General features: G+C 40.0%; 2 protein-coding genes across 7 annotated transcripts in view; one reads left to right on the forward strand and one right to left on the reverse strand.

Annotated features, from left to right (window-relative positions):
• The window catches only part of PAQR4 (progestin and adipoQ receptor family member 4), a 39,394-nt gene that overhangs the window by 1,321 nt on the left and 10,582 nt on the right, over positions 1-27,491 (reverse strand). The window contains exons 2-3 of one of the 3 annotated variants that reach the window (XR_015696471.1): positions 17,810-18,028; positions 4,127-4,311 (exon numbers count right to left, since the gene is read on the reverse strand). Coding sequence is in view for 2 of the 3 variants with exons in the window: in XM_087713765.1 (XP_087569891.1) it covers positions 16,442-16,890; positions 17,810-18,028 (668 nt within the window). In the remaining variant the exon portion in view is untranslated. Of the gene's footprint in view, positions 1-3,445; positions 4,312-12,064; positions 16,891-17,809; positions 18,029-27,491 lie in introns of those variants that run through there. The other 2 variants (XM_087713766.1, XM_087713765.1) reach the window with 2 other exon arrangements.
• On the forward strand, positions 33-14,055 carry PKMYT1 (protein kinase, membrane associated tyrosine/threonine 1). Of its 4 annotated transcripts, none has more exons than XM_087713763.1 (8): positions 33-1,404; positions 6,874-7,244; positions 7,757-8,247; positions 8,426-8,532; positions 8,706-8,878; positions 9,329-9,588; positions 10,653-10,751; positions 11,193-11,915. In XM_087713763.1, exons 2-8 carry the CDS (start codon positions 6,876-6,878, stop codon positions 11,437-11,439), a joined length of 1,746 nt encoding a protein of 581 aa, XP_087569889.1. In that variant the 5' UTR covers positions 33-1,404; positions 6,874-6,875; the 3' UTR covers positions 11,440-11,915. The 4 variants fall into 4 exon arrangements, with proteins under 4 accessions (XP_087569889.1, XP_087569888.1, XP_087569890.1 ...); XM_087713762.1 differs by lacking the exon at positions 33-1,404 and adding an exon at positions 4,379-5,797; XM_087713764.1 differs by lacking the exons at positions 33-1,404; positions 11,193-11,915 and adding an exon at positions 13,930-14,055 and having other exon boundaries at positions 6,106-7,244.

Here is a 27,491-nt window from a genome sequence, read left to right on the forward strand (position 1 = left end):
GAGGAAAAAAAATGATTGGCCCAAGTCAACCAGCTGGCTATGTGCTTAAGACATCTCCAGGTTTCTATCCTAATGCCATAACCACTACATCAAACTGGCTCTCAAGCTGGTTCCAACTAGTTGTAATATAAAGGTAAAGGTTCCCCTTGCACATATATGTTAGTCGTTCTCGACTCTAGTGGGTAGTACTCATCTCTCTTACAAAGCTGAAGAGCCAGCGCTATCCAAAGACATCTCTGTGGCCATGTGGCCGGCATGACTAAATACCGAAGGTGGAAACGCTATTACCTTCCCACCAAACGTGGTTCCTATTTTTCTACTTGCATTTTACATGCTTTCGAACTGCAAGATTGGCAGAAGCTGGGACAAGTAACGGGAGCTCACTTTGTATGCGGCGCTAGGGATTCGAGCCACCGAACTGCTGACCTTTCTGTTGTCTTAGCCACTGAGCCACCGCATCCTTTCCAACTACTTAGCAGTTGTCAATTGCTCTATTTCTTTTTTATCCACATAAACTCTTATCAATCTAAGGTCTATATTGCAGATAATATATTTTAGAAACAATACATGCAATTTTAAAAATTGATAGTACAATCCTAAATCCCACTGATACAAATGGATCTTTTTTTCCCAGAGACAAAATATTTCATGGCACCATGACATAAATATTGCGGAGTTTTAGATATTTGTTTCATGGTATTAATGTTTTTTACTGACGAAATAGGGCTCTACTGAGCCTGACGCATCATCGTTCAAACAGAGCCAAGAAGTCAAACATAAAGTTTCATCACAGACAAATGAGCATAGCAAATATTCGTCTTTTAACCAAGACTGCTGTATTTATGCAGAACACTTCACTTTCCGCCACCCTGTGATAGCCCTGAGTTTTGCAGCAAACGATAAAAACAATATAAATACAGAACGATGTCGCCTGAAATTAAAAATTATAATAATAATAATTATTATAATAACAACCGTCTTTTAAAAAGATGGTGGAGACAAACAAAACAAGGGACAGGCGAATCTGAGGACCACATCAGGCGGCATTATAAAAGAGGGATTCAATTGCCAAACGGGTGGACAACGAGTCTCTTTAGCGGGTGATCTTTTTTCAAGTTTTTTTTTTAAAAAAGCGCAGATGCCTGCGCAGGCGCGTATGCGTCGCAATTATGACGTAAGCGGAAATGGGCGAGGCCGTTTGGAATTTTGGCGCGAGCGCGGAGCGTTGGGTTCCCTTCTCGGAAGCTTGGCGCGCTCCTCAGAGGAGGAGAGGAAGAGGAGGAAGTGTGGGGCGTTGAGAGAAAAAAGCCGGGATTGCTGCGTCTGGGAACTCCCGGAGAATCCGAGCTCTTGAACTTCTTTCGTGACTCCGAGGGGATTGGGACGGAGGAAGAGTTGAGAGAGGTAGGAGAGTCCCCGAAGTTTTTTCCAAGGGAAGAGAGGTAGTTGGTGGAACCGACTAAGCTATTGAGGAAAGGGTGCAAACAACCCAGCCAGATACTCTTTGGAGAAGGTGTAGTCGGTCACTGTTGTTGTGAAGGGGAGTGGAGCAGGACGACCCTACTGCCTCAAATTTTAGGCTGCTTTGTTAGCATTTTAAAGACAATATTAGTACATTTGGTGTGTATGTATAGGTGTGAATATGTGTGTGTGACAATAATGGTTACTTTATCTTATTTAACTTGACTGTCTTGGCTAATCTTCAATGTGTAAGAAAGCATGTTTTTCTTTTCTTTTACCCAACGTAATTTCTTTTGGTATGGGAGAACTTGCCTTTTCAGCAACCGCAAATAGAAAGCATATTTTCAAAGTCCTTGAATACACTTGCAACTTTCAAAGAAAGATATTAATCTACTTGGTGAAAAATAATGTAACCCATACATTTGTCACTTGTGAAATGTTATCTAGAATCAATGTTTTCCATTGTTCAAACTTCCCATGCAATCAGTATATTTTACTGACTGATCATTTATTTATTGACTTATCGCTGACACCCCACACAAGTAAAGGTTTTTTCTCCCAAATTCAGGGAATTGGTCTTCAGCTCCATACACATTTGGTTTTGTCAGTTTTGAGGCAAAACCCAGCTTCAAATCTCCCCTTGGTCAAGAAAAACCCATAAGTGGCTTTAGGCCAATAATTGCCTCATTACAACCTTTCACTTGGGCTTGTTATGAGGTAAAAAATGGTGCAAATAGTAGTTATATGCCTTGAACTAGAGGAAAAAAAGGACAAAATAAATGGGACTGCAGCTTATCCACTCTACCTATATAAATAATGCCACTCTAATAAGGTATGTGTTCAGTTCCAATTGTATCAAGTATAGCCACAATCAGGTTGACTCCAGATGACAGGAACTGGAGGCTTACTCCGGCTTTAGGAATTCAACTTATAATATAGGTTATACTATCTATGTTTTCTCTTGTGTGTTAGATCTTTTCAATTTGGTGTCATTCGGACCACTGGATAACACCTTTCACTATTCCCAGTTAATTGACAAATAGCTAGGATGAAGTAATGTTTGCCAATACTTCAACAAAAGGAGGCCAGACTGTTGAAAGTTACTATTGGGATATTGTACCTAGCAGAATTTATTTCTTATGTTTTAGCGGATGGCAGCATTTGCTTGTCTTTGGGAAGGCTTGGAAGCTGATCATCCGCTATTGTATGGGAAGCTTCTAGATAGTACTTGAGTTGGCTAAATTAGAAAATTATTCTTGAAAGAGGCAATAGCCAACCAATTTTGAACTATTACTAAAAATACCGCCAGATTAATGTTCTGTAGTCATCAAGAGTTAAGATTAACTCAAGGGTAACTTTGCTTTTGTGTAATGCAAATTATAAGTGCAATTATCTTTCCAAAGATATTTATAATCTAGATTTAGAATAATAGGAATATTAGAGGAAGAGAAGGCAAATTAAGAATGGCTAGTGGAAAATAGACATTTCAGTTTTGCTTATTTACCTTTAATCACATTAGAGGTTGGGATTAAAGGAAATTAAGATTTCATGGAACATACCGGTAGCTTTGAGAAGGGACTTGCAGAAAAAGGTGACTCAATAAAGATTCACATAATACATTGCGCCATGGATTAGCCGATCATATTTTAATCAAGCCAATATTTTAGTTTTGATAGTGTTGTGCAAACACAATTTGAATTTGTTAAGTAAATTAAAATTAATCATTCGACAGTATGTTATGTGAATATAGCAAGAGGCATTGAGAAGAATTAATTCCACGTATATTAGCATTAATACTGATGGGTAGAACATGAGAAAGCAGAAAAGTTTCAAAAGCTTAGAACTAATGTATTAGGATTGGAGAAACAAATGTTTCTTTTGCATTTGACGTGTTATAGATGAAAGATGGACTCTTTCTCTGGGTGGGGTGTTAGATAAAATATTTGGTTTTTTTTCAAGGGGAATAAATAATTTATTGAATGAATTATTTCCTCATTCTGTCTTTATTTAACTGTTTCAAAAAATTACAGTACACAGTTCTTGTACATTGGAATTCAGTTTTATGTTCATTAGAATTCTGTAAAATAATTCAGACTTTAAAAAGTGACCCATGATCATAGAGCAAGTTGATGTTCTGGAAAAATCTATAGGCCACACCCCATAAGTGAATTAGTCATGTGGGCTAGAGTGGCAGTCTCCAACATTTCCGGCTCGGTGGACTGGCAGTGGCAGCAGTGAGGGAGAAGGGATGGTTTCACGCACGCACATCCTGCTTTCACAAATGCAGCTTCACATGCACACATTCACCCACCACTTCCACAACCCAGTTCCAAAAGGGCCAAAGACCAGGTGTTGGGGACCCCTGGGCTAGAGTACAAAGAAAGCCATAGAACTAACTTTAGTAAAGGTAGAATCCAATGATGATTGCATTTTGTTACCCAATAAACTTATACCCTCTAATATTGTAATGGTATGTGGGAAAGACCCTGGAAACTTGGGCAAAGAGATGTTGTCTATAGAATGATTGGATAAGAGAGGACATAAGTCATTGCTGGATAGTGGACAAAGCAAGAGGCTCTGAAGAGAGCCCTCCCTAGTTTCTTGGGCTGTAAAGACAGTGGGAAATTTATACTTTCAAACATGCAAGATTTTGTTAATACAATACCTTGCAATAAAGTAGAATTGGTTTACTGTATCTGGTCAAGTTTTCTCTCTACATGGAAAAGTGGACAAATATTTTGGAAGATTTCCATCACAGTGTCTTGTCCAAGGATCAGGAGATGAACTTTGCTGCATTAAATGTGCAATTTTGTTAGATTCTTCTCAGTGCTGAGACCCTCCTGTTCACACCTGATAAGAAATAGTCAGGAAAATTGGTTTGACAGATAATCACAGTACATGTTAGAATAGACCAAAATTTCTTTAATTCTTTTTAATTTATCTACAGTGTAGACAAATTCACTTCCATGAATCAGTTATTTGGACATGGATAAAATCTTCCATCTATCAATGGGACAAAGTATCAAAGAAAGGGTTGTCATTTTAGCAGCCCAAGAAGCTGTTTAGATAAGTGCAAGAATGACATAAAGAAAACTAAGGAGAAAGTTAAATATGACTAGGGAGTCGAGAGTGAAATCAAATTATACCCCCAGTTTAAAGATGTTTTACATAAGCTCTGGTTTTGGATATTTACTCCAAAATATTTCAGGTATTTGTATTGTCTTTTCCTCTCAGTATGAGGTTGAAGGAACAACAGTAGAACAGCATCAGAAGTGGCAGAGCAAATGAAGAATTGGTGGAAGAGGAGAAATTTGTTATAATGTTATAACGGTGATTGATCAGGGAGAGGCTAGCTAAAAGGCTAGTGATGAAGTAACTTGAAATGGTTTCTGAACAAATAGAAGTTAAGAGAGGGCTACCTAGAGTATGTACCATTCTTTAAGTTGTAATTTTTTCAGTTTAAAAACGAGGAGGAGGATATTATAGTGTGGAAAATCTATAGCCAGACCCATTGTGTTTATGTGAACTAATAACAGGCTGGAGTTTAAGCAGCAGGATTAGTAGGGAATATTTTTAAGGGATAATTTAATTCAGACCCTCTACTTCAGATTTGTAGTTCTGTCAGAAAAGAATTCCTATTAACTCAACTGCTTCTTCTAAATACTTCTTTTAATGCTTATAACATCCTTGTAAATTTGATTTTACTCCAGATGGAGTCCAGTGATCACTCTATTATCTAAAAATACTTGTTGGACCATTTTTATATTATTTTATAAAATATTTTGGTCAGATCTGCTAGAATATTTTGGTGAGATTTGTTCCATTATATGTAGAACCAGCTTCATAACCACATTTGGAGTCCTATTAGTCTGATGCTCTGAGCACTATAGAAATGTTTGTGTCTTTTAAACAAAACATTATACACAATTACGGTTGCCATATTGGATAAGAGAGCATATAGTGCACTCTGTAATATTTATTCTTAAGTAAAAGTAAAGCTAAAAAATTCCCTGTGGATTTTACTCTCCTAGACGTTGCTAACTATAGGGGGGGGGGTGCTTATCTGGTTTCCAGACTATTGAACCAACACTGTCTGAAGACATTCCCGCAGTCATGTGGCCAACGTGACATCACAGAGCATTGTTACCTTTCTATCGAAGTGGTACCTATTTATTTCTCATTTGCATGCTTTCAAACTGCTAGTTGTCAAGAGCTGAGGCAAGGAAGAGATCACCCAGTCTCCTGGCATCCGGGTCTCAAACCTGGACTGTTGGTTTTCCAATCAACAAGTCCAGTGTCTTAACCACTGAGTCACCATGCTGCCCATTACCATTAAGTAATCCCCACTATTTTCAGTAGAACTTATCACCGAAAAGCATATATGATTACTTCTTTTTTTAAGTACTTTACAATGGATTATGTAAACAAGAAACTAGTAGAATAAATCAATAATTTGAAACTTTTATATCTCCAACATGTTCCATTTATTGCTTGTTCAATTTATACTTCTGCTGACAGATGTGCTTTGAGTGCCTCTAGAAACTAACAAGTCATATTTGCCAGTTTCATTTGAATGTTACCTGTCTTATCAGGAATCATTAAGAAACTTCATGACTGTTACTGATGGATCCTGGACCCCTGCAGCAGATAGATGAAATCCAGTTTACCTGAAATACTATTCAAATGGCCAGGATTTGGAGATAGCAGACCACAGAGCATTGATTTTCTCAGAGGGAAATCTAATGCTATTTGAAAAGCATGATTGTTACTAAAGCTTTTAAAGGACAAAATAAAGAGAATCTTGCTGCAAAAAACCTGAAAACATTGAAATTATTACTATCAAAGGTTGTTTCCAGAATTGTAAGCTAGAAATAAAGAAGCATTTGTTTGGGCCATAATAGCAGTAAAATCTCTCAGCCTATAATGTTTCTAAATATACTACTTATTTTATTCCGTGCATCTAACTAAGGAAGAAATAAACAAAGCAGACCGAAGCATAGTTAATAGGCTTTATAGGTTTGGCTATTTATATTAACTCTAAGAATTTCATAGTTTTGTTAAATATATTTACTTACATTCATACAAATTAAGATGAACAATGTAAGGATGCTTATTACATTTTATTCTTTGTTTATTTTGTTTTCTTTTTACTTATGGTCACTGACTGTAACAGTGTATCTGTCTAATATGCTATTATGTTGTGTGAAAAAATGGTTTAAACTCAATATACATTATGATCTATATTATTCCAGTTAGATTAAATATGTGGAATAATTTGTGACCATGCTGACTATTCAGTTTGTATAATTGATGAACCTGAGGAAAAGCCTAGCACCAAAACCTGATGCTTTATGGGTTAGGCTATAAAGGAAGATATTGCACAATCTTACTGATTGCACTTCCTACTTTCAGACATGCCGGTAGCTCTTGACTGTTCAGGTGCTGAGTCTCAATTGAGCCATATTCCTCTGCCCGTGCCTGCCTTCTTCAAAGAAGCAGAATGCAGTTTTTCCATCAAAAAGACCCGCCAACCACTCAGCTATACCCTTCCTCCACGACCACGTCACAAGAGTACATTAACTGTGAGCCGAATTTTCTCTGACCGCCGTCTGCAGCCTTGGACCAAGCTCCAGCCACGTAGTGTTTCCTTTCATGACTTGCACAAGCAGAAATCGCCTCTACATAGTCATCTATATGATGCCTCAAAAAGAGAGTTGTTTTTCAAGCAATGTTTTCAGAAACTCAGCTGTTTGGGACGAGGATCTTTTGGGGAAGTATATAAGGTAAGGGGGTCATCAACTAATGATTAGTGGCTGATAAGATTATAGAAATTAATGGAGACTATATTAATGGAGTATAGTTGGGACAGCTAAATGGAAATTCCACATTCTGCAGGTCTATGTGGTGACTGGAAGAAAAGTATTGGGATCATATTCTCAATTTCAAAGAGGTTTGAAACATATTGAACTTTTGTTTGGGCAGAGATATTCTTCTGTCTTTAAGTGTAACTTGTGTAATTGCTTGAAAGTACCTCTTCTAGAAATGTTTGCGTTTCAGATGACAGTCTTTTAAATATTTGTGATTTAATTTTGGCTGCCTTAGTACTTACAACAAATAAAACATTTATTTGCAATCTAATTACATGATATAAACACTACTCCCTGTCAGAGAAACTTAATATTTTTGGCACAAAATGGTACCATTCCTCATTTGAATGTTGAGATTATCAGGTGGGATTCTTAATTTAAAACATTTCTGTGGACTGTCCAAGTTCATCACTCTTCTCTCTTTATAGGTACGGTCTCGTGAAGATGGTCAGTTGTATGCAGTGAAGCGTTCTGTGGAACCTTTCCGGGGTGAGGGTGATAGGCAGCGCAAATTGGCTGAGGTGCGCAAGCACGAGCATGTGGGGCACCATCCCAACTGTGTGAGCTTTGTACAGGCTTGGGAGGAGCGTGGTCAACTCTACATCCAGACAGAGTTATGCCCGGGCACACTGTTGCAGTACTGTGAGGAATATGGTCCTCTGTCCGAATGGCAAGTTCAGACCTTTCTCTGGGATATGCTTCAAGGACTGCGTCATTTACATAGTCGTAACCTTCTACACATGGATATCAAGCCAGCTAACATCTTTCTATCATCTACCAATGTCTGTAAGTTGGGTGACTTTGGGCTAATGCTGAAGTTGGACTCTGGGGATCTGAAAGATGCTCAAGAAGGGGATCCACGCTACATGGCACCGGAACTGCTCCGTGGAGAATATACCAAAGCTGCTGATGTTTTCAGGTGTGGGATGTGATGAGAAGATGAGAGCTAGATTTTCTGGTGCTAGGAATTGTGATTCTTGCATAGTGTTTGCTCATTTTCCTCAAATGTTGCTAACCATGGGTATTAAAAATCAGTGATATAGTTTAATAGTGCTGCTTGTTTCAGTTGCTTGATATATGTCTTTCTTTCTTCCAAGTCTTGGCATAACTATTCTAGAAATTGCCTGTAATATGGAGCTCCCCAATGGAGGTAAAGGCTGGCAGCAACTTCGACAGGGTTATTTGCCCCCTGAATTCACTGCAGGTGAGCAGCAGCAAAGGAGACATCTCTCTGTATAATATCTACATTCAAGAATTCTGCTGGCAATCTCTTAAGCAGGCAAACTGAAAAGCAGAATGATCAAGTGAAGATGAAATGAAAAATGCAGTATGCCACACAATTAAAGATAGGTGACCGAATCTTCCTTTCCATTTCAGGTCTCTCAGTTGAGCTGCAAAAACTCCTAGTTGCCATGTTGGAACCCAATCATCTTCTCCGGCCCTCAGTAGAGATGTTGCTTAATTCTAGTCTTATGCAAAAAACTGAGAGGTGGCGAAAACTTGTGTTGTTAGCACATTCTGGGATCCAGCAGGGTGTCTCCGTGTACAAGGTAAGCATTAATTTAGGCAGACATTGTTATGGTCCAAATTTTAAAGCAACATTTAACTACACCTCTTCGGTGACTTCATTTTTATGTACATTTGCTTCAAAATTGGTTAAATATTTTAAAAATAAATACTCCATACACTCTGCCAGAACTCTCTCTTCCTTATAACTATAGTCATGACTTCCATCCTTGTTATTAACTTATTACTTTTACCTGTGATTGAATGAAACTGAACTGGTTCTACTTCTCCTTGAATTCTTGAATTTCTTTGGTACCTATTAGTACAAAATTCACTGATTTATTCCAAATGTTTATTATCATTTAATGCTAGAACCTTTTCTAGATTGTTTTACTGTCAAATTTAGGAGATGCTGTATTTCATGGTTGTTTTCTGCTTGGTGTGTCTGCTGATCTCTTTCTCAGAGTTTAATATTTTCCTTTTGCTCATTACAGACTCTCCTCAGGTTCATGCAATGGCTTTGGGGAGCTCTGTACCGTCCAGCTCAGTGGTTGCTCTTTTGGCGTAAGACTGTTCCAGTCACACCACCACATTCACCCTTTCTTCTTCCCCTGGAAAACAGCAATCTCACTAGTGACTGGGGTGAAGAAGATGATGATGATAAGGAGAGCTTTGGTGATGATGTATTTGACCTTTCAGAGATAAGTAAAGGACATAACCACACTTGCCCTGTGGAGCTGCAGTCCTTGGATAAGTAAGTTAGAGAGAAGCATATTCCCTTTTCTACCTATCTTAAAATGTAGCAGAAGTAGAAAGTGAACATGAACAAGTGGCCTGCATCAAAATATATTAAAATAGTGGTAGATGAATCTTAGTGTTTTTTAAGGTCAGTGAAGTGCTTGCCTAATTTGAAAAACAGATAAGGTCAAATCTCAAAAATCCATTGAAAAATATCTTTTTTGATACTGGAATTGATGAATTACTAACATGAAATAAAGTCCATTCACTCATCCTTTTTTAGAACTTCTTAATTCCCTAACACTTCAAATGCATGCAGTAACTTATCTGGTTTTAGCCATCTCTGAAACCCAAAACAAAGGAAAATTATTTATCTTGTTAAAAGGACTTGAAGAAGCATATTGTAAAGAGCCCTACCCAATTTACTGCTTAGAGCATAACTGACAAGTAAGAGCTTCCAATGGATAGCACCAAGTCTTTGAGAGAGAAACTACCTCACTATTCCAAGCAGTAGTATCCTCCAATGCTTTTTTATAGTTGTCATAATGATTCTCCAGAAAAATTCAATCCAAGCCTGAAGGCAACTTATGACATTACTAAACTTATTCAATTCTGATTTTCATATGAGAATGTATTGCTCTTCTGATATTTTCTCTAATTATTATGAAATGTTTTTAGCTTATGAAATGCTATCATCAATTATTGTCTAAGTATTTAAAAAAATTGAAAATACTCATTTAGCTTTTCAACAAAATTTCATCTTTTTAAATTGATAAGGATAGCCAATTGCCATATCAAAAAATAATTATCCCCTGATAATTCAAATTATTTCTGGCTAAGAATTCAACTTTTGGGGAAAATGATTTGCATTTTTCTTAAAGGACAGAATAGGTCTGTTTTACCTAGAGCTTATATGATGAATGAAAGGGAGAAGAGGAACAAGTAACTAACACAGCCTACTTGTTCAAACATGATGTGCATCATTTATTATATGTGTTGGTCTGAATTCCCCACCCATTCTCCAATATATCTGTCAGAGTTCTGCTAAGCCTAAAAACCTCCTTTTTATTTTTCTTCCAGACAGCCTGGTTCCCCGCTGCTTACCATATGCCCATGTGCAGGAAGCACCTCCACACCACGGCATCCCTCACCCCAACAGACTCGTTGCAGGAAAAGCAGGTGAGATATTATTGAAGCAATGACTATGAAGAAATATTTGTTTTCATATATGTATAACCAGATATAATCTGGCTTGTTTTGATCTACAGGATTGTGCAAGTGTAATATTCAGTAAAGTCCTATTACTTAAACCTAGGCTTACTGTGTCTAAAACTAGTCAGTAACTAACTAAACTTCTGGAGACTTTTGCAGAGTCACCTACAAACTAAAGATACAAAATAATATTCAGAATGTTTGATGGCTTAGCCAGGCAGCAACTGTAGCACGGGCCTAATACTTTAGTTTGCATGTTTTCAGTTGTTCAGGAAACGATAAAAGTGTGGTATTTTGAAGCTTAAGATTTTCCCAAGACTCTTAAGACTGTGGAGAGGCCAAATATTTTAGTTTCTTTCTTGCTAAATTGTGAAGTTTCCATAATTTCCTTTTTTTAATCATTCATAGGTCTTTTACACTCCAGGGAAGTCCCAACCTTAGTCGCATTAGTCTGAAGTCCCCATGCAGCAGCCCCACTTCATCAAACATGTTACCTGCGAATACATTGCAGCACACACCAACATATGATGAAACAGAAGTTAAATGGGAATCAGTTTTACTTCAATGCTCAGATGAGTGCTCCACTTTTGAGCCAAAAAATTTGCTAAGCTTATTTGAGGATTATACAACACCAAAACAAAAATGTCAGAGCTGACGGGGGAACTATTTTCTGACTGCTTAGGCCCTTTTGGGGGGAACATTTTTTTTTTTAGCGTGCTAGAGGTCAGTATGCTCAGAGGTGCCAAAGTTTGACCAACTTCAGACTAGTGAAGGAAAGGCAAGTTATTAAGGATGCTTTGCTGTGTATATTTTATCTACGTCAGTATATATAAGGCTGTTTTTTATATATTACTTCTTGCCTTTATGATTTAAGAATATTTTTCTGATAGTCAGTAGAAAGCAGATCATAATCTGTCACCATTTTAGGTAAAAGGCATCCTACTTTCATAAAAATATGAGGATTTCTATATGATTTTTTTTAAAGCTTTTGTCTTTTTCTTTTTGTATCTCAAATATTTTTTGTCATTTGGAATTGGACTTTGAGTTTTGGGGCTCAATGATCTTTTATTCTGGGGATTTACAAATGTAGCTATAATTCATGATATTAAAAGCATTCATAATTTCCACTAATTGGTTTGTTTCTTTTTTTAAAAAGCATGATTATAAAATAAAACTCCATTAAGAAAAAAAAAGGCTTAAAGGAGATGTTATTTAAAGCCAAGTCTAATATATGATGAGGGAAGCTATTTGAGTTTCATGTTTAATGGAAAGAAACCTTAAAATACAGACCTTTAGATAAATGATTGTAAATTGTGCACATTATTATTGGCTACTCATATTTTTGTGTCTCTCTTGGTTTCAGGATTTTCCAATCAGATTACATGAGATACCCTATTCATATTAGGTAGAGATAAAAGTGACTGGTGATTGATAAAAATGTGCTTTTCTGGAAGCGTATTCATTCTACTTTAATAAGCTTCAATTAGGAGATAATTAGGATGCATGTATTTTGGTTCTGGAATATCCAATTGGAAGCCTGATGAATGTATGTGCATCATTCAGTTAGCAAAAAAAAATCTGTACAGTATCAGCATGAAATTTGCCACATTACCAATTCCTGTCCTACTTCTGTGGCATCTGTTCTGCCTCATAGAATGGGACTGCTTTGATTTTATGTATGCAATATCTCACAACCAAAGCAGCTGATTTTTCTGGCTATAATTTTTCTTCTGCATATTTGCTAGTAGGAAAAATAGCAGCCAACCAAGGCACTACAGGAAGAATTGGGGAGTGAGGAAAGACAATCTGGTTTCAGATAGTGGTTCTCATCTATAGGCTGACTCTATGTTGTATTATGTTGTAATCCAAACTGAAGTTAAAAAGTCACTGCAGATTCTTTCATTCCTTTCCCTTAAATAGACAATACATATGGACTTCCTATGCTATTTAACCAGCAAAGGGGCAAAAAATACATTGATGCCATCATTCTTTATTATATAATTTCAGCCTGGCACTAACTTGGTAAAAATGATAAGGTTAAAGCATTGCTAGCTGAGCAGAGTAGTCTAGTCCTGCTATATAATTTTGACAAATCGCCAGCACAATGCTGCCGTATCCTGTTTTTTTACGGAGATAACAGAATGAAAGCAGGCAAAGGTGACGAGAAAAGAAGGAACAGGATATGCCCAAATAGCATGAAATAAGCATCTTGTGGTTTCATCAGTACTGACAACCTTATTTTAATCTCTAAAACAATAGGTGACAAAGTATAATAGGTGTTATACTTTGTTGCTCTTATTGGGAAATCTCTACTTTTTTTTTTACATAGAGAAAATGAACGTGCCCATTTATCAGAATATTTAACGTGTAGTTTTCCAGAATCAATCTTAAATTTCAGTAGCAAGAGTTCCATGATACAAGATTTAAGGCAAAAATACCTTAAATACCAGTTGTAACTCAACCAATATATATTGTTCAGGAGCTGATTTTGTTTAACTGGGTTAATGTTAGTCTATTTACCTGATGAAGAGATCTTAGAAATTCCAGAATTAGCATCTCATTTTCTAAAATTTAAGTTGCTCTTATAAAGTTCCTTCTCAATTTTTTCCTTTTAGCCAATATAACTGCTTCAAAGGGTTAGGGTTCATAATAGAATCTTCAACCATACTTATGATTTCCAGAAGAAGCATGGTCCTTTACTTGTAAAAGATTCCAATTAGTTCCCGCCAGCATGTTAGTTTTCGCTGAACCACAATTCAAGTTCATAAATCTTACCCTTAGCAGCAATTCATTCAAATGTAGAGAGACAATAAAAGCTGTTAAAGTGAAAGTATTTTAAGACACCCCCCTGCTTCAGAATGAAATTTGATGGATACCTTAATAGACATATAAAGGAGCCATCCGGCATTAGGGATAACATAGCCACCATAAGCTGAAAAAATTCAAGAGATTTGAAGTAGTTCATTTCAGCCCCATTTTAAACATTTTTTTTTAAATCAAAAGCCCAAATCTGCCACTGGCCCAACTTTTTTTTCAGCCTTTTTTTAAAAGTTCTGGATCTTAAGTATTTAAAATTCCCTTCTCCCCCTCCCTCACATATGAAGTGCATTTTTTGAATGTGGTGCCTTGCTCTTTTATTTTAAAGATATGTGACGCTTCAACTTCAGAAGCTGTGAACATCAGCAATGTCCATCTACCCTGAGATAACAAGAGACAAGACTTGATTAGCAGCAGATTAAATCCTCTTTCAAAATGTAGCTGTATGACACAAAATTCACATTCTAACATGGAAGGTTTAGGTCAATGTTTCCCTTTTCATAACACAGATCTACTTGCAACCTAGAAATTATTTAACCTTTACTCTCTTCCTTCAAGAATTTGTTTGACTCACTTTTCAGCTTAAGTTACATCACGTTCATGTTTTATCTTAGTTATCTTTTCAAAAGAGGATACAACCAAACTAACATATTGTATATATTAATAATAGGTGGGGTTTTTTCTGATTCTTTTAAAAATCCAAATTGGTCTCCACATCTATTTTTCAGTCTGGCTGGTTTTAACAAGGTGGATTTACAGATGCTGCAGGAGGACAATTTTGATCTTTAAATGAATCAGAAATTTATTTTAGTTGATATGTTAGTCACAATATCATCCTTTTCCCTTTCCAAATTTCTTTCTTTGGAGAAAGGAGTTTCCATTGCCACTTATATTCTTAGAAAGATATAAGAAGATTTTTTTCTTATTTGACCATAAATTAAACTAAAATCCAAGTAGGTTGGTTTACTATATACTGAAAATTAGTTTTCAGTAAAGGTCACATAAAATACTTTAACCATTTTTTAAAATATTCTGTGCCTCGCTTACTAAAATAATATGAAGTAACTTGTGCTGCATAGAAAATAGAGAAATTCCCCATTTCAAGGAGAACCTCTACACATAGCTTTTTAAAAGCCAAATTACCTTGATCTACATAAATGCAAAACAAAAAGGGCTACCAAATATTGAATGGTTTGCTTGATTTAGGTGTATTTTGAAGCTAAACCAAAAAACCTGATCTCAAGATCTGCCATAAAACACTAAAACAAATTCCACTTGAAAATCCATTTTACATTGAAAGTAGCATTACGCACAATTATTTGAGTGTTCAGATGTGGAAGATCATCAGGACCTGTAAGATCACATACTTTACCCCTATTTAGACAATAGTCTTACATGCATCAGGGTCTAATATAGTTCAGCAAGCTAAGGACTACGAGCCAAATTTAGGTATGTAAAAGAAATGCTAGCTCTCCCAGTTCCTAATTTTAAGCCAAGGGAAAACTTCAAAAGGATTGTAAAATATTTGCTAGAATGCTGTTTTGATCCTCAACCTGCCACTTCTGATTAGGTTCTCAAAAAGCACCCCCTCACCAAAAATTCTGACCATGGACCAATAGTTAAAAACTTACTTCTTCAGAGGAAGAATCAATCTCAGGATTCTATTTGTATCAAAAACCAATCAAATTAAAAAGCAAAATCTTCAAAATGGACCAATTCAGGAAGCCTCTGAAAGAAGGGAACCAAAATCTAGAAGCTGTAGTTAATGGACCAGTCAAGACAGTAACAGGGGAAAAGATAGCAGTGTTTGCCTATTATTGATTACTGCAATTGCAGCAGCCATATCAACGGAGTAGAAAGAGTACTTCCAAATTCATACAAAACTATAAAGCTTTGAAAAGCATTGCTCTGGTCAGGGTAAAATTGGAATGTGGTAGCAGAAAAAAGAATTCCAATCTGACCATAAACATTGTACACTCTGCCAAGAAAGAGATAGGAAACTGAGGTATGCTGCAAAAGAGTCGTGGCCCTAAAGTTGATGACATTAGCCAGGAATTGAAATCGGGACTCTTCAACTTCAATCCAAATCCAGTTTCAAGGCTCCTGATTATCCTGGCAGGAAAAGAAAAACTAAACTATGCAGCAGAGTTCAATATTCTGGTGTCTGACAAGCCCTTTTAAAAATCAGAAAGTATTGCACGGTGTCTGAAAGACACCTGGATAAAAAGTATCTAAGTAACTGCCTCTAAAAAGCAGAGAAGTTGCACTCAACTCCAACATCTTCTACCAAGAACATCTCTCTCTTCCCAGTGCCCATTTCATTTTCAATGCAAATTCAAAAAAGAGAAGCAACTAATCGGGTTCTTCCTACTATCATCAAAGCTACCTCAAGAACAGCTCTAACGTCATAAAGTCCTACAGCAAACAAAAGTAAGAGTTGGGGATGGGAATCTTCACTAGTACAGTGAATTATTTCTCTGATTCTACCTTATTAGTGATCAAGATTGTTTTTAACCAAATTATGTTTGCCTGTTGCAATTTGGAAGAATAGTTGAACTGCACAAACTGATCTAAGAACTTCAAGTGGTGGAAATTCATTACTTTAGACTCAGAAGTATACAAATCCTAGACAAGTTGATCCATGAATAATCAACCAATAGGAAACTACTATATTAACCCCACAGGGAAAAAATGCAGCCTCTTAAATAAATCATATCCAGAAGATGTCCTTTCTTATGTACATCAGCCCTTGTAGAAGATCTTGAACAATGAGAACAGTGGTTCACACCTTATATGACACCCACTTCTCAGTCAGCAGATTTTCTGTGGAAGGGGTGAATTCAAACATGATGTGGTCCTTCCTTTGGACAGGCTGAGTTGGCAATCCAATGAAGATCAGCCACTACTCCCCAATGAAGATAGAGTATACTGACCACCACCAGCACGTGCATAATCTGATGGCTGTTGAACCAATAGTCAAAACAGCCTGGCTTCCAGCGCTCAGGCACTCGCGAGATGTTGATGACGCCCCCAAGAAAGGCCAGACCGTCCATAATGAGGTATGAACGCAGAGAAGTGGGATGGCCAGTGCCTAATCCCACCCACCGCAAATAGAAGAAGAAGAAGCGGAACAGAGCCTGCCAGGCAAAGGCTCGTAAGCGCCGGACACTGGAACGAGCAGTCACTGCACAAAAGATACCATAGCTTGACAAGCCTGTGTAGGCGAGCAGGGCAATAGAACGAAGAAGTGGGCAGCAGGCCAGCGTGCAGTAGATGATTGGTAGAGCACCTGTGTGGAAAGAGACAGTCAGTCCACCAAGAAATTAAGGATAAAAACAATGGCAATCAGGTTACATGGCCAGTCACTACAGGTAGTCTCCAACCATAATGGAGCCTGAATTTTGTATGTCATAGTGGCCTAAAATCAATAAATTGACCAGATTCAATTTTACAATCTCTTTATAGCAATTATAAAGCAAATCAATGTAGAAGTTAGACGAATCACTTGGTTGAACCACATGGTCATTAAGCAAATCCAGCATATCCAGTGAGCATTGCTTGCTGTTTCCTGCTGGAAAATGGCAAAGAAGTTGCAAATTGTGATCATATGACAGCTGGATTTTCGCAACCAGTCACAAATGCTTGATTGTCAAATGCCTGAAATGCGATCATACGATCTCAAGAATGCGTGCAGGAGGCATAAATTTGATCATGGGTCATAACTTTTTTTTAAAGTCTATTGTAAACAGTTGTTAAGCAAGGACTTCATGTAGCACTCTCAAAATATTTCAGCTGTCCTCCAGATTCTCCCAGAACAAAGAGTCTTGTATTTACAACAATACCCCAAATAATCTTTACAATGCAAGGATCATTCATGGAAAATATGTTTTTCATTGTTTTAAATTCAGTTGTTTTAAGTCAGCATGAGTATTTCCTTTCCAAGCATAACAGGAACTGCTCAGTTCTACATGCCTCTTACCTCTTCTTCATTCTTTAGCTTTTACGCAAGATGACTTTGCCATCACATAAAGATTGGCTCTTCAGTACCCAAAGCCAACACAATTTGGCTCATATGTCCTCTATGCAATTTGCCCCTCTATACCACTTTCAGTCCTCCTGTGTTCTCAGCACACGCTGCAACTTTGTCCCCTTTTACTGCTCCAATCCAATAAGTCATCCATGGATCACAAGGGAGCGCTTTAACTCACCCAAAGTGTTGACCATGCATACCCCACACATATCCAGGGTGAGCAAGGTATGGTAAACAGCAGGGCCTCCCTCATGATTCATGAAGAGATGGTAAAGCACGCTGCCCAGCTGTGGAAAAATGCAAGCCAAATAGTGCACGACTCCCAGCCATGATTCTGAAAGTCGAGCCCATGGAATGGTCAGCGGCAGCACGAAGAGAAATCCCAGCAGAGGGATACCTGAAAGAAGAGGGGGGGGGGGGAGGAAAAAAAATCTGAATTTTGATCATGTGACCACAGGAATTTTGTAAGGGTGGTAAATGAAAAACATGTCACCTTTTTTGAGTGTCACTGTGACTTTGGTCATTAAATAAATGGCTGTAAGTTGAGGATTTACTCTGTGCATTAGCTATCCAGCTACCCAGGTTGTAGCATATAGCAGGGAAAGATCTCTGGAAGTGCTATCAGAATGGCATATGCCAGTGATTGCTAACCTTTTTCTAAAGGTGTGCCAAAACTGTATGTGCGTGTGCTATCGCATGTGCCCACCTACCTGCGCATGCACGAGCAACCCACCCCATGTGAGGATTTTCACCCTCCCCAGGCTCTGGAGGCTTTCCTGAAGCCTGGGAAAAACCACCTCCCCCAGCCTCCAGGGGACTAGGTGAGGCTGTTTTCACCCTCCCTAGGCTTCAGGAAAGCCTCCAGAGTCTGGGGAGGGCAAAAAACAGGCCAACCAGAAGTTCGTTCCCAAATTTCCAGTTGGGCCGTTGGGCCTGTTTTTCGCCCTGTCTAGCCTCTGTCGGCTTTCCTGAAGCCTGGGGAGGGAGAAAACAGCCTCCACCGGCACTCCGGTACTGAGTGTCAGGCATGCCTCCTTCAATATCCAAGAAAGAAAAACCTCAACTCCATGTTAATAGAGATAAAGTACTTTTACTAGATATGAAGTGAAAGCAGCTAAAACGAAAGCAAGATCTGAGCTAGAAAGGCAGGAACATATACATATCAAATGTTTATCCAGCACCTTCCCCCCAATTCCCCAAACCAGTGTCCAATTTGCAACTCCCTAAGGTGTCATGTGGGGTGCATCTTCAAACAGCCTCATCAAGTTGGTATGTGAAACGGTTGGCCTTGACCAAGTCCAAACATCAGCCACCAGCATGCGCAGAAGATGGTGAAAACAAGACTCCTCAGTACAATATTATTCCCTTCCCCAATACCATGCGGCTGATAGTAAGCAAGCGTAGCAAAGCAGCCGTAAGCAAGTAACCAAAACAGAGGCTGACATTCGTCCCTCCTTCAAAAAGAGATATAATCCCTGCAGGAAAAGAGAGGAAAAACAATACAAAATAGCAATATAGCATATACATCTATTATAAAATCAAGGCTTATCAGGATAACTGGTGTACAACTTCCGCATAAGTCTTGGAGCTCTAACATGAGATTTGTCATCCCATTCAGGGAAGGGGGAAAATGTTTCCAGGAGACCAAATACTGAATGTGACCCCTATGTTTTCTGGAGTCCAAGATTTCTTTAACTTCAAAATGTTGCTCTCCCTCAAGAAGAAGAGGGACCGGAGGTAAAGGTTGAGGTGGACGAAAGGAAGAAGTAAGCTCTGGCTTCAACAGGTTCACATGAAACACAGGATAAATTCTGCTAAGGTTTTTCGGCAGGTCCAACTTCACCGATACTGGATTTATGATTTTTACAATGAGGAATGGATCTACGTACTTCGGCCCAAGTTCTTCAACTTTTGGGTGGTTTGCAGAAACTAGGTGGACAAAAACACTCTATCCCCAACTTGGTACTCTTTCAGCTTAACCCCTCTCTTATCCGCTTGTCATTTGTGAGCCTAGTGAGCCGCATCTAACGCTTTGCAGGTCATGGGCCAAAACTGCCAAAGTTGATCACTCCATTCAGACAAGGACAAAATTTGTCGTTTCTCCTGAGGCAATTCAGGAATTGGCACAAAGTCCTGACCAAACAAAACTTTAAAAGGGGTCATGCCGGTACTGCTGTGTACTGAATTATTGTACGCCACCTCTCCGTGTGGTAACAGTTCAGCCCAATTATCCTGTTGATAATTGATGAAACATTGGAGGTACTGCTCCAAAACCGAGTTAGTGTGTTCACAAGCCCCATTAGTCTGAGGATGGTGGGTGGAGCTTAGCCCATGGGCGAAGCCAATCAATTTCAGGAACTCTTTCCAAAAGAGGGAGGTGAATTGGACCCCCCTTTCCGAAATAATGCATTCAGGCACTCCATGCAACCTATATACATGTGAAATAAACAATTTAGCCAGCGACTTCGCTGATGGGATCTTGGAACATGGCACAAAATGAACCTGTTTGGGAAACAGATCAGTGATAACCCAAATAATGGTATTCCCCAGACTTTCTGGTAACTCGACAATAAAGTCCATTGATATCTCTTTTCCATAGGGCCCCAGGACGGGAAACACTTTGGAGGAGACCCTGGGGCTTCCCTGGTGGTCTTTTTGCAGCCACACAGATGGGACAACTGGCTATGTAGGACTCAATGTCTTTTTTCAATGAAGGCCACCAAAATTGCCTCTTAATCAGATGCAAAGTCTTTACAAATCCAAAATGGCCCTAAACATACAGTTTAACTCCTACCTACGCCAGTCCATCTTTCATGGTGCATTCATCAGAACTAGTTCACTAGTTCATCAGATTCAAGGCCGTCTTTGAGTTTGTTCATTAGGTCTGTAGTTACATACAAGTCTACTGGGCCTTGGCTCCTAGTAATCATTGGGGCAGCAATATTTCTAGCTGGTATGATCAGATGAACCATGCTCAGTTTAGAGCTGTTGTATTGGGGAAGCCTGAACAAGGCATCAGCCATAAAGTTCTCCCTCATCCCACCCCCCCACCCCACCCCCGGGATGTATTTCAGGGTAAAATAGAACCGGTTGAAGTGTTGTGCCCAATGCACTTGTTTCGGTGACAGTTTTCGCGGGGTCTTCAATGCTTCTAAATTTTTATGATCAGTCCATACTTCAAAAGGGTGTTTCGCCTCCTCCAGAAATTTTGCCATGTCATCAAAGCCCATCTAACAGCAAAAGCTTCCTTCTCCCATATGGCCCATCTCCTTTCTGTCTCTGTAAGCTTACGTAAGGTGTAAGCACACAGTTGCAATTTACCGTCAGTGTTTGAAGTAATACTGCCCCCACCGCCACGTCACTGCATCAGCTGTACCACGAATGGTGCATCCATATCAGGGTGTTTCAAAACTGGCTCTGCTGCAAAGAGTCGCTTTAATTTTTCGAAAGCGGCTTGACACTCTATAGTCCAGTTCAAAGGCTTCCCCGGCCTAGGTTTTGCTTCTCCTTTAGATTTTAGAAGATTTGTAATGGGCAGAGCGATGTTAGCGAACAAGAGAATAAACTGACGATAGAAATTTGCAAATCTCAGAAAACTTTGCAATTGCTTGCAGGTGCGAGGATGCACCTAATCAGTAGAGGGCTGGACTTTTGTTGGATCCATCTTGATGCCTTTGTGGTAGATATGGTATTCCAGGTAATCTATCTTCTCCGGATGAAATTCACATTTAGACAATTTCGTATAAAGTTCAGCAACTCGGAGTTTCTTGAGGACTGAGCGGAACAAAGTCACGTGTTCCTCACGTGTTTCTGAGTAGCTAAGGATGTCATCGAGATAGATTAACATGCACTTGTACAGGTGCTCATGCAAAACTTCATTTATTAATTGCATGAAAACTGCTGGCACCCCCTGCAGATCAAATGGGAGTACCCTAATCTGGAAGCATCCCAAAGGGCAGTTGAAAAGCAGTTTTCCACTCATCCCTTTCTTTGATTCTGACTCTGTAGTAGGCCTCCCTTGGGTCCAACTTGGTAAAATTCTTCCCCTTCCCCAAGTGGGCTATCATATCCTTCATGAGTGGTAGTGGGTATACATTTTCCACACAAATTCCATTAAGGTTTTTGTACTTCACACATAAATGAAAGGAGTCATCTTTCTTTTATCTGAACAATACAGGTGCGGCCACTCGTGGCCTAGCTGGTTGTATGAAACCCCTTTTTAAGTTTTTGTCAATAAACTTGTAATTCCTCCATTTCACGTGGGGTCATCGAGTATATCTGGAGCTTAGGGAATTTCTCCCCTGGGATGATTTCAATGCTGCTAAGAGTAGCATGGGGGGGGGGGTAGTTTGTTGGAGGCCTTTTCACTCAAAACCTCTTTGAGATTCCAATATTCTTTGGGGATTTTCTCTTCTCCTTTAATCTTTTCCTGCACTGCAGCAACTAGGTTCATTTCGGCATTGGCTATGTGGGACGTCCTCCCCTTCCCCTCAGGGGGTTTTGCGGAATGAATGCGCAACCACCCTTTCCCCAAATTCACGTGAGGGTTCCATTTCCGTAGCCACAGTAATCCCAGTATGAGGGGCCCATCCATCCCAGGTGCCATGATGAAACTCACAGTTTCTTGGTGATCCCCCATCCATATTTCTATTGGTTTAGTTACAAAATGGGTAGGGGCACCCCCAGCGATTGACCCATCCAACTGGCAAAAGGGAATGGGCCCTTTCAAAGTCCTCAGCCTTAAACCCATTTTCTCCACCACCCTCCGGGCTGATTACACATTGGATGCATCCAGAGTCTAAAAGCGCCAGCATCTTCCCCTGGGCTCCAGTTGATGGTACTTTTAATTCTACTGGGATGGTCATGGGGCCCGGCCGGAGACTCACCGAGTAGTCATCTGAATCATTTTCATTATCTCCTGTGGAAGAGGAGGGTTCCTTCTCTTCCTGGCCTGGAGGAAGGACATCAGCACCTTCCATGCCTTCCAGGAAAATTTCACGTCTCTCTAGCTGCCAACCAGGTTCCTCCCTACCAGCCGGGGTCAGCATATGCACAAACAGCTCAAGAAACTCCTGTGTGTACTTAACCTCAGACCACCCCCCCCCATGGGTTAAGGGTTTCATCCTACTTTTTGCCTTTTGATTTGGAGGGGTCATCAAAACGTTTCCTCAGGGCAGTCATAAACTCCTTGTAATCCCTCAGCAGGGGGGAATCATCATTACACAAGGCTATCATCCAGGCAGCCGCTTTGCCTCCCAAAGCCATAGTAACACTTCTTACTTTGGCAACTTCCAATGAGAAAACTTCCCCATACTCTTCCATGTAATCCCAAACTTGCAGTAACCCCCCCCCTCCCAGTTCTTTGGGATCTCCTCTGTAGTTCACTCCTTGGGGGAGGTCGAACTGCTGCTGTTGTGGCTGGGGTCCCGCCCTCTTGCCCAGGTCCGGGAGCTGATCCCAGGGACATTTCAGGGCTAACCAGGTCTTCTGCTTCCCCCTCAGCCTGCTCAGCTAATCCACTCTCCCTTTCAGTGAGACTTACACATCGTTCCCAAGCCTCCTGAAGAAGGTGTAAAGCATGGGTCATCATGAGATCCTCTCTTTCTGCTGCCTGCCAATCATCTTCTGGTTTTCGGCTGGTAGTGACTCTTGCCATTCTCTTCTCCTGCTTGTTTCAGGGGTTAGACATTTGGGTGCTCCCCCCTCGGAAGCTTTTAATTCTGGAATGGGTGCGAAGTGAGATCTTGCTTAATGTCAGGCACGCCTCCTTCAATATCCAAGAAAGAAAAACCTCAACTTCATGTTAATAGAGATAAAGTACTTTTACTAGATATGAGGTGAAAGCAGCTAAAAGGAAAGCAAGATCTGAGCCAGAAAGGCGGGAACGGGAACATATACATATCAAACGTTTACCCAGCACCCTCCACCCCAATTCCCCAAACCAGTGTCCAATCTGCAACTCCCTAAGGTGTCATGTGGGGTGCATCTTCAAACAGCCTCATCAAGTTGGTATGTGAGACGGTTGGCCTTGACCAAGTCCAAACATCAGCCATCAGCATGCGCAGAAGATGGTGAGAAGAAGACTCCTCCAGTACAATATTATTTCCTTCCCCAATACCATGCAGCTGATAGTAAGCAAGCGTAGCAAAGCAGCCATAAGCAAGTAACCAAAACAGAGGCTGACACTGAGGGCTGCAGTGCCAGACAATATGACTGTGGCACGCATACCATAGGTTCACCATCACGGACATATGCAGTCTACTTTCCTTGAAACTCTCAGAGCAGAGAGATTCAGACGTTACATTATTTCATGTCCCTCCGTACAGAATTTTACATGACTTCCCAATTCTGAAACCATTTCCCCATATTTCTTCCTGCAATCATCTGAATAGCTCCTAACGTTAATGCACTGTACTAACTTGCACTAAGATGCAAATGTCCACGAGTCAAATTGTTAGTAGAGGCTTTGACCCCTGCAGAATAGCATCTTATCTCAATAAGGACAGAACTGTTCATACAATTCTTTTTTCTGTCCAATGTAACCAGTAAAAGTCATGTGGCATTCTTTGATATTTTCTTTTTCCTTCAAAGCAAATAATTCACAAATATGAGGAATCTTCACACTTGTTTGATACCAATTCGTCATTCTCAAGGATATAATATTGTTATAATCTGTCATCCAGCCATGATAATTCCTAAAAATTATTCTGAGGGAAAAAACATTGTATGTTCCTATTACTACCTGACTCCCCTGAAAATAAGATCCCGGATAATAAGCCTAATCAGTCTTTTGGGTGCATGTGCTAAAATAAGCCCTCCCCTGAAAATAAGCCCTCCCCGAAAATATTGCAATATAGCAGCAGCCATGAGGTGACCATGCTTGCCGCCTCGTGCAATTCAAAAATAATAAGACCTCCCCGAAAATAAGGCCAACTGGCTTATTTCAGGGATCAAAAGAAAATAAGACTCAGTCTTATTTTTGGGGAAACACAGGTATATTCTGGAATAGATTTCCTTTCACTCCAAACCCAATGAATTTCATCCATTTCTGATTGGCACGTGTATATGCTTGACCTTAACCTCTTTTGTCTCATCTCCTGTTTCCCCAGAGGTTGCAGCTTTACACAAACAGATTAGGTCCCTTTGAGCCCAATTACTCCGCTAAAGCCAGATCTCAATTAGGAAGATGATAAACATTCCCCCCCTCACACACACACAGATCTTGAAGTTCATTAAGGGCCAGCCATTCTCCTTGTGTCAGGCCCAAGAGAAGATTCTACAAGTGGATGGAGTCAACAAGTAAAACTCAGGTGGCCTGGCACTAAGACTAGAGGTAGTGTCACAAGATGAGGCATCAGGCAGAAAGTTTATGGCCAAGCATATTTTGCTAACAGGATTTCTGTGGCTTTAACAGCAGTATGAAAAACAATGTTAATTAGTAAGTCATTATCCTTGCCCCCCCCCCCCCCCAATGTAGTTTTTTCAGCTTTCTCCAACATATATCAAGAGCACTGGGCCGTAGTCAGGAGATAAAAATACAAAAAAGGGTAGGAATAGATTTATTTAACTTACCTGCTGCCCATCTCTCGCCATAAGCAACTCTAGTCAGTTTATAGTCATTCAATTAAAATGCAGTATAAAAATTAATTAATTAAATTTAAATTTAAAATCCAGTTGAAGTAAAATTGACCAAGGCAGAGGCAAGGAGCAAAGGGATGGAGGAGTAATGTTTAAGAAGAAAACCTTGAATCTCTTAAAACATCCCAAGAGTGCTACTTCCATCATGAAAGGCTCAGCAAGAACCAACAACCTTGGTAGAGCAGGTTACTTTGTCTTGATAATGCAAAGAGAAAACTCCACTGGCCAAAGCTCCACCCAGAAAAGGACAGGCAAAGTTTTACTCCAAGCCTTTAAATTCAATACTGTTTAAACCAGTGGTTCTTGTCCTGTGGTTTACAGACCCCTTGAGGGCTGCAATGTCATTAGAGGGGCTTGAAAAAATGTTATGATTTAAATCTTGGGTCTGTGGCCTTTGTCCACCACAAAAAGTACTGTATTTTTCGGAGTATAAGGCGCACCGGAGTATAAGACGCACCAAGATTTTGAAGAGGCATTCAAAGGTAGGTAGGTAGAGGGTTAGAGAGGGAAAGAAAGAGAGAGAAATACAGTAGGTAGGTAGGGAGAGAGAGAGAGAGAGAGTAGTTAGGTAGGTAGATAAAGGGAGAAAGAAAGAGAAGTAGAGAAATACAGTACTGTGTTTCCCCAAAAATACGACCTGTCCTGAAACTAATGCCTTGCCACATTTTTCACATGGGCAAAATTATAAGCTCCCCCCAAAGTAAGCCCCCTGCACAACCCCCCCCTTCGGCCAGGCAGAGCACCGCTCACTGACCCAAGCCGCAGGAGCAGGGGAGGAAGGCGCTCACATTGCTTGGCATCTTCAGGATACCACTAGGTTGGGGAGTGGCATTCTGCCTGGCTGGAGGGGAGAATTGTCAGGCAGCTGCTCCCTTATGAACTGGCTCCTGAAGAGCAGGGCACGTGAGCACCTGTTCTGCCCCTACGGTGCTCTGAGCATAATTTCTTCTCCGGCTTCCAAACTCCAAAACTTGGCTGCCGAGTCTTCCAGCAGCGACCGCTCTAGGAGTGCGCTCTATGTTTGTGGGCTGGCTGCTGGAAGACAGACGCTCACCTATGAATGTTGCTCAGCCCATCTGGAGAGGGTGTTTGCCGGGCAGCTGCTCATGAGCATGGTCACCTCGTGGCTGCTTCGCCCCTGAGGCTGTGCCCGGCTCTTCGGGAACCAGTTCGCAAGGGAGCAGCTGCCCGGCACCCCAAAACAATAAGCCCTCCCCCTATAATAAGGCCAAGGCCATATTTCGTGGGGCAAAAGAAAATAAGAACCTGTCTTATTTTCGGGGAAACACAGTAGGTAGGTAGGGAGAGGGTGCAGGTAGGTAGATAGAGAGAGAGAAATAGAAAGAGATAGAGAAATACAGTAGATAGGTAGGGGGAGATAGAGAGTAGGTAGGTAGGTAGGTGGAGAGAAAGAGAGAGAGAGAGATAAAGAGATAAATACAGTAGGTAGAGAGAGAGAGAGAGAGTAGGTAGGTAGGTAGTTATTTCCAGGTGTATTTATCCATGTGCTGAACAAAGAAATCACTGACAATCTGCAGCACCTAAGACTTTGTTTCTACTGGCACAGCACTTGATCAATCTAATTCTCCAATCAATTTAAGTAAAGAGCTTTCCGAAAGGGAAAAAAAAACTTTTTGCACTCTGCCAACCTCCCAAAAATTGCCTGTTTTTGCGAAAATGGGACCATTTTTTTTAAAAGGCATGAATAGCCTGGGGGGAGGCTTGCAGAGTGCTCCTGGGGGGGTCAAAAATGAACAAAAACAGCCCGTTTTTTGTAAAAAAAATATGCATGCATAGCCTTATGGGGGCTTATAGAGTGCTGCTGGGGGTGGGGAGAAAACGGTCCATGTTTTGTTCATTTCTGCGCTCCCCAGACCCAGGAGCTCTCTGAATGAAAGCCTCCATAAGGCTATGCATGGCCATTTTGGTGAAGGGGCGGGGCTTCAGGAGGCAAAAAATGCTGTATTCGATGTATAAGATGCACCCAGATTTTCAGCCTCTTTTTTGAGGAGAAAAGGTGTGTCTTATACTCTGAAAAATATGGTATTTAAATAGGGTCCATGGTTAAGAAAAGATTGAGAACCACTGGTCTAAACTAACAGTTCCCCAAATCTGGGTTCTACTACCCCAATAATACAAAGCAGCACATCTCTGACTGTGACAATTGGAACCACAGGCAGCCACATCTTCCAGGTTAAGGAAAATTAACGTAACTTTTCCTG

This window comes from Thamnophis sirtalis, unplaced genomic scaffold (genome assembly GCF_051295495.1).
Source record: "Thamnophis sirtalis isolate CommonGarterSnake01/CBP01778 unplaced genomic scaffold, rThaSir2_p1.2 scaffold_4, whole genome shotgun sequence".
In the NCBI taxonomy this organism is placed as follows: domain Eukaryota; kingdom Metazoa; phylum Chordata; class Lepidosauria; order Squamata; family Natricidae; genus Thamnophis; species Thamnophis sirtalis.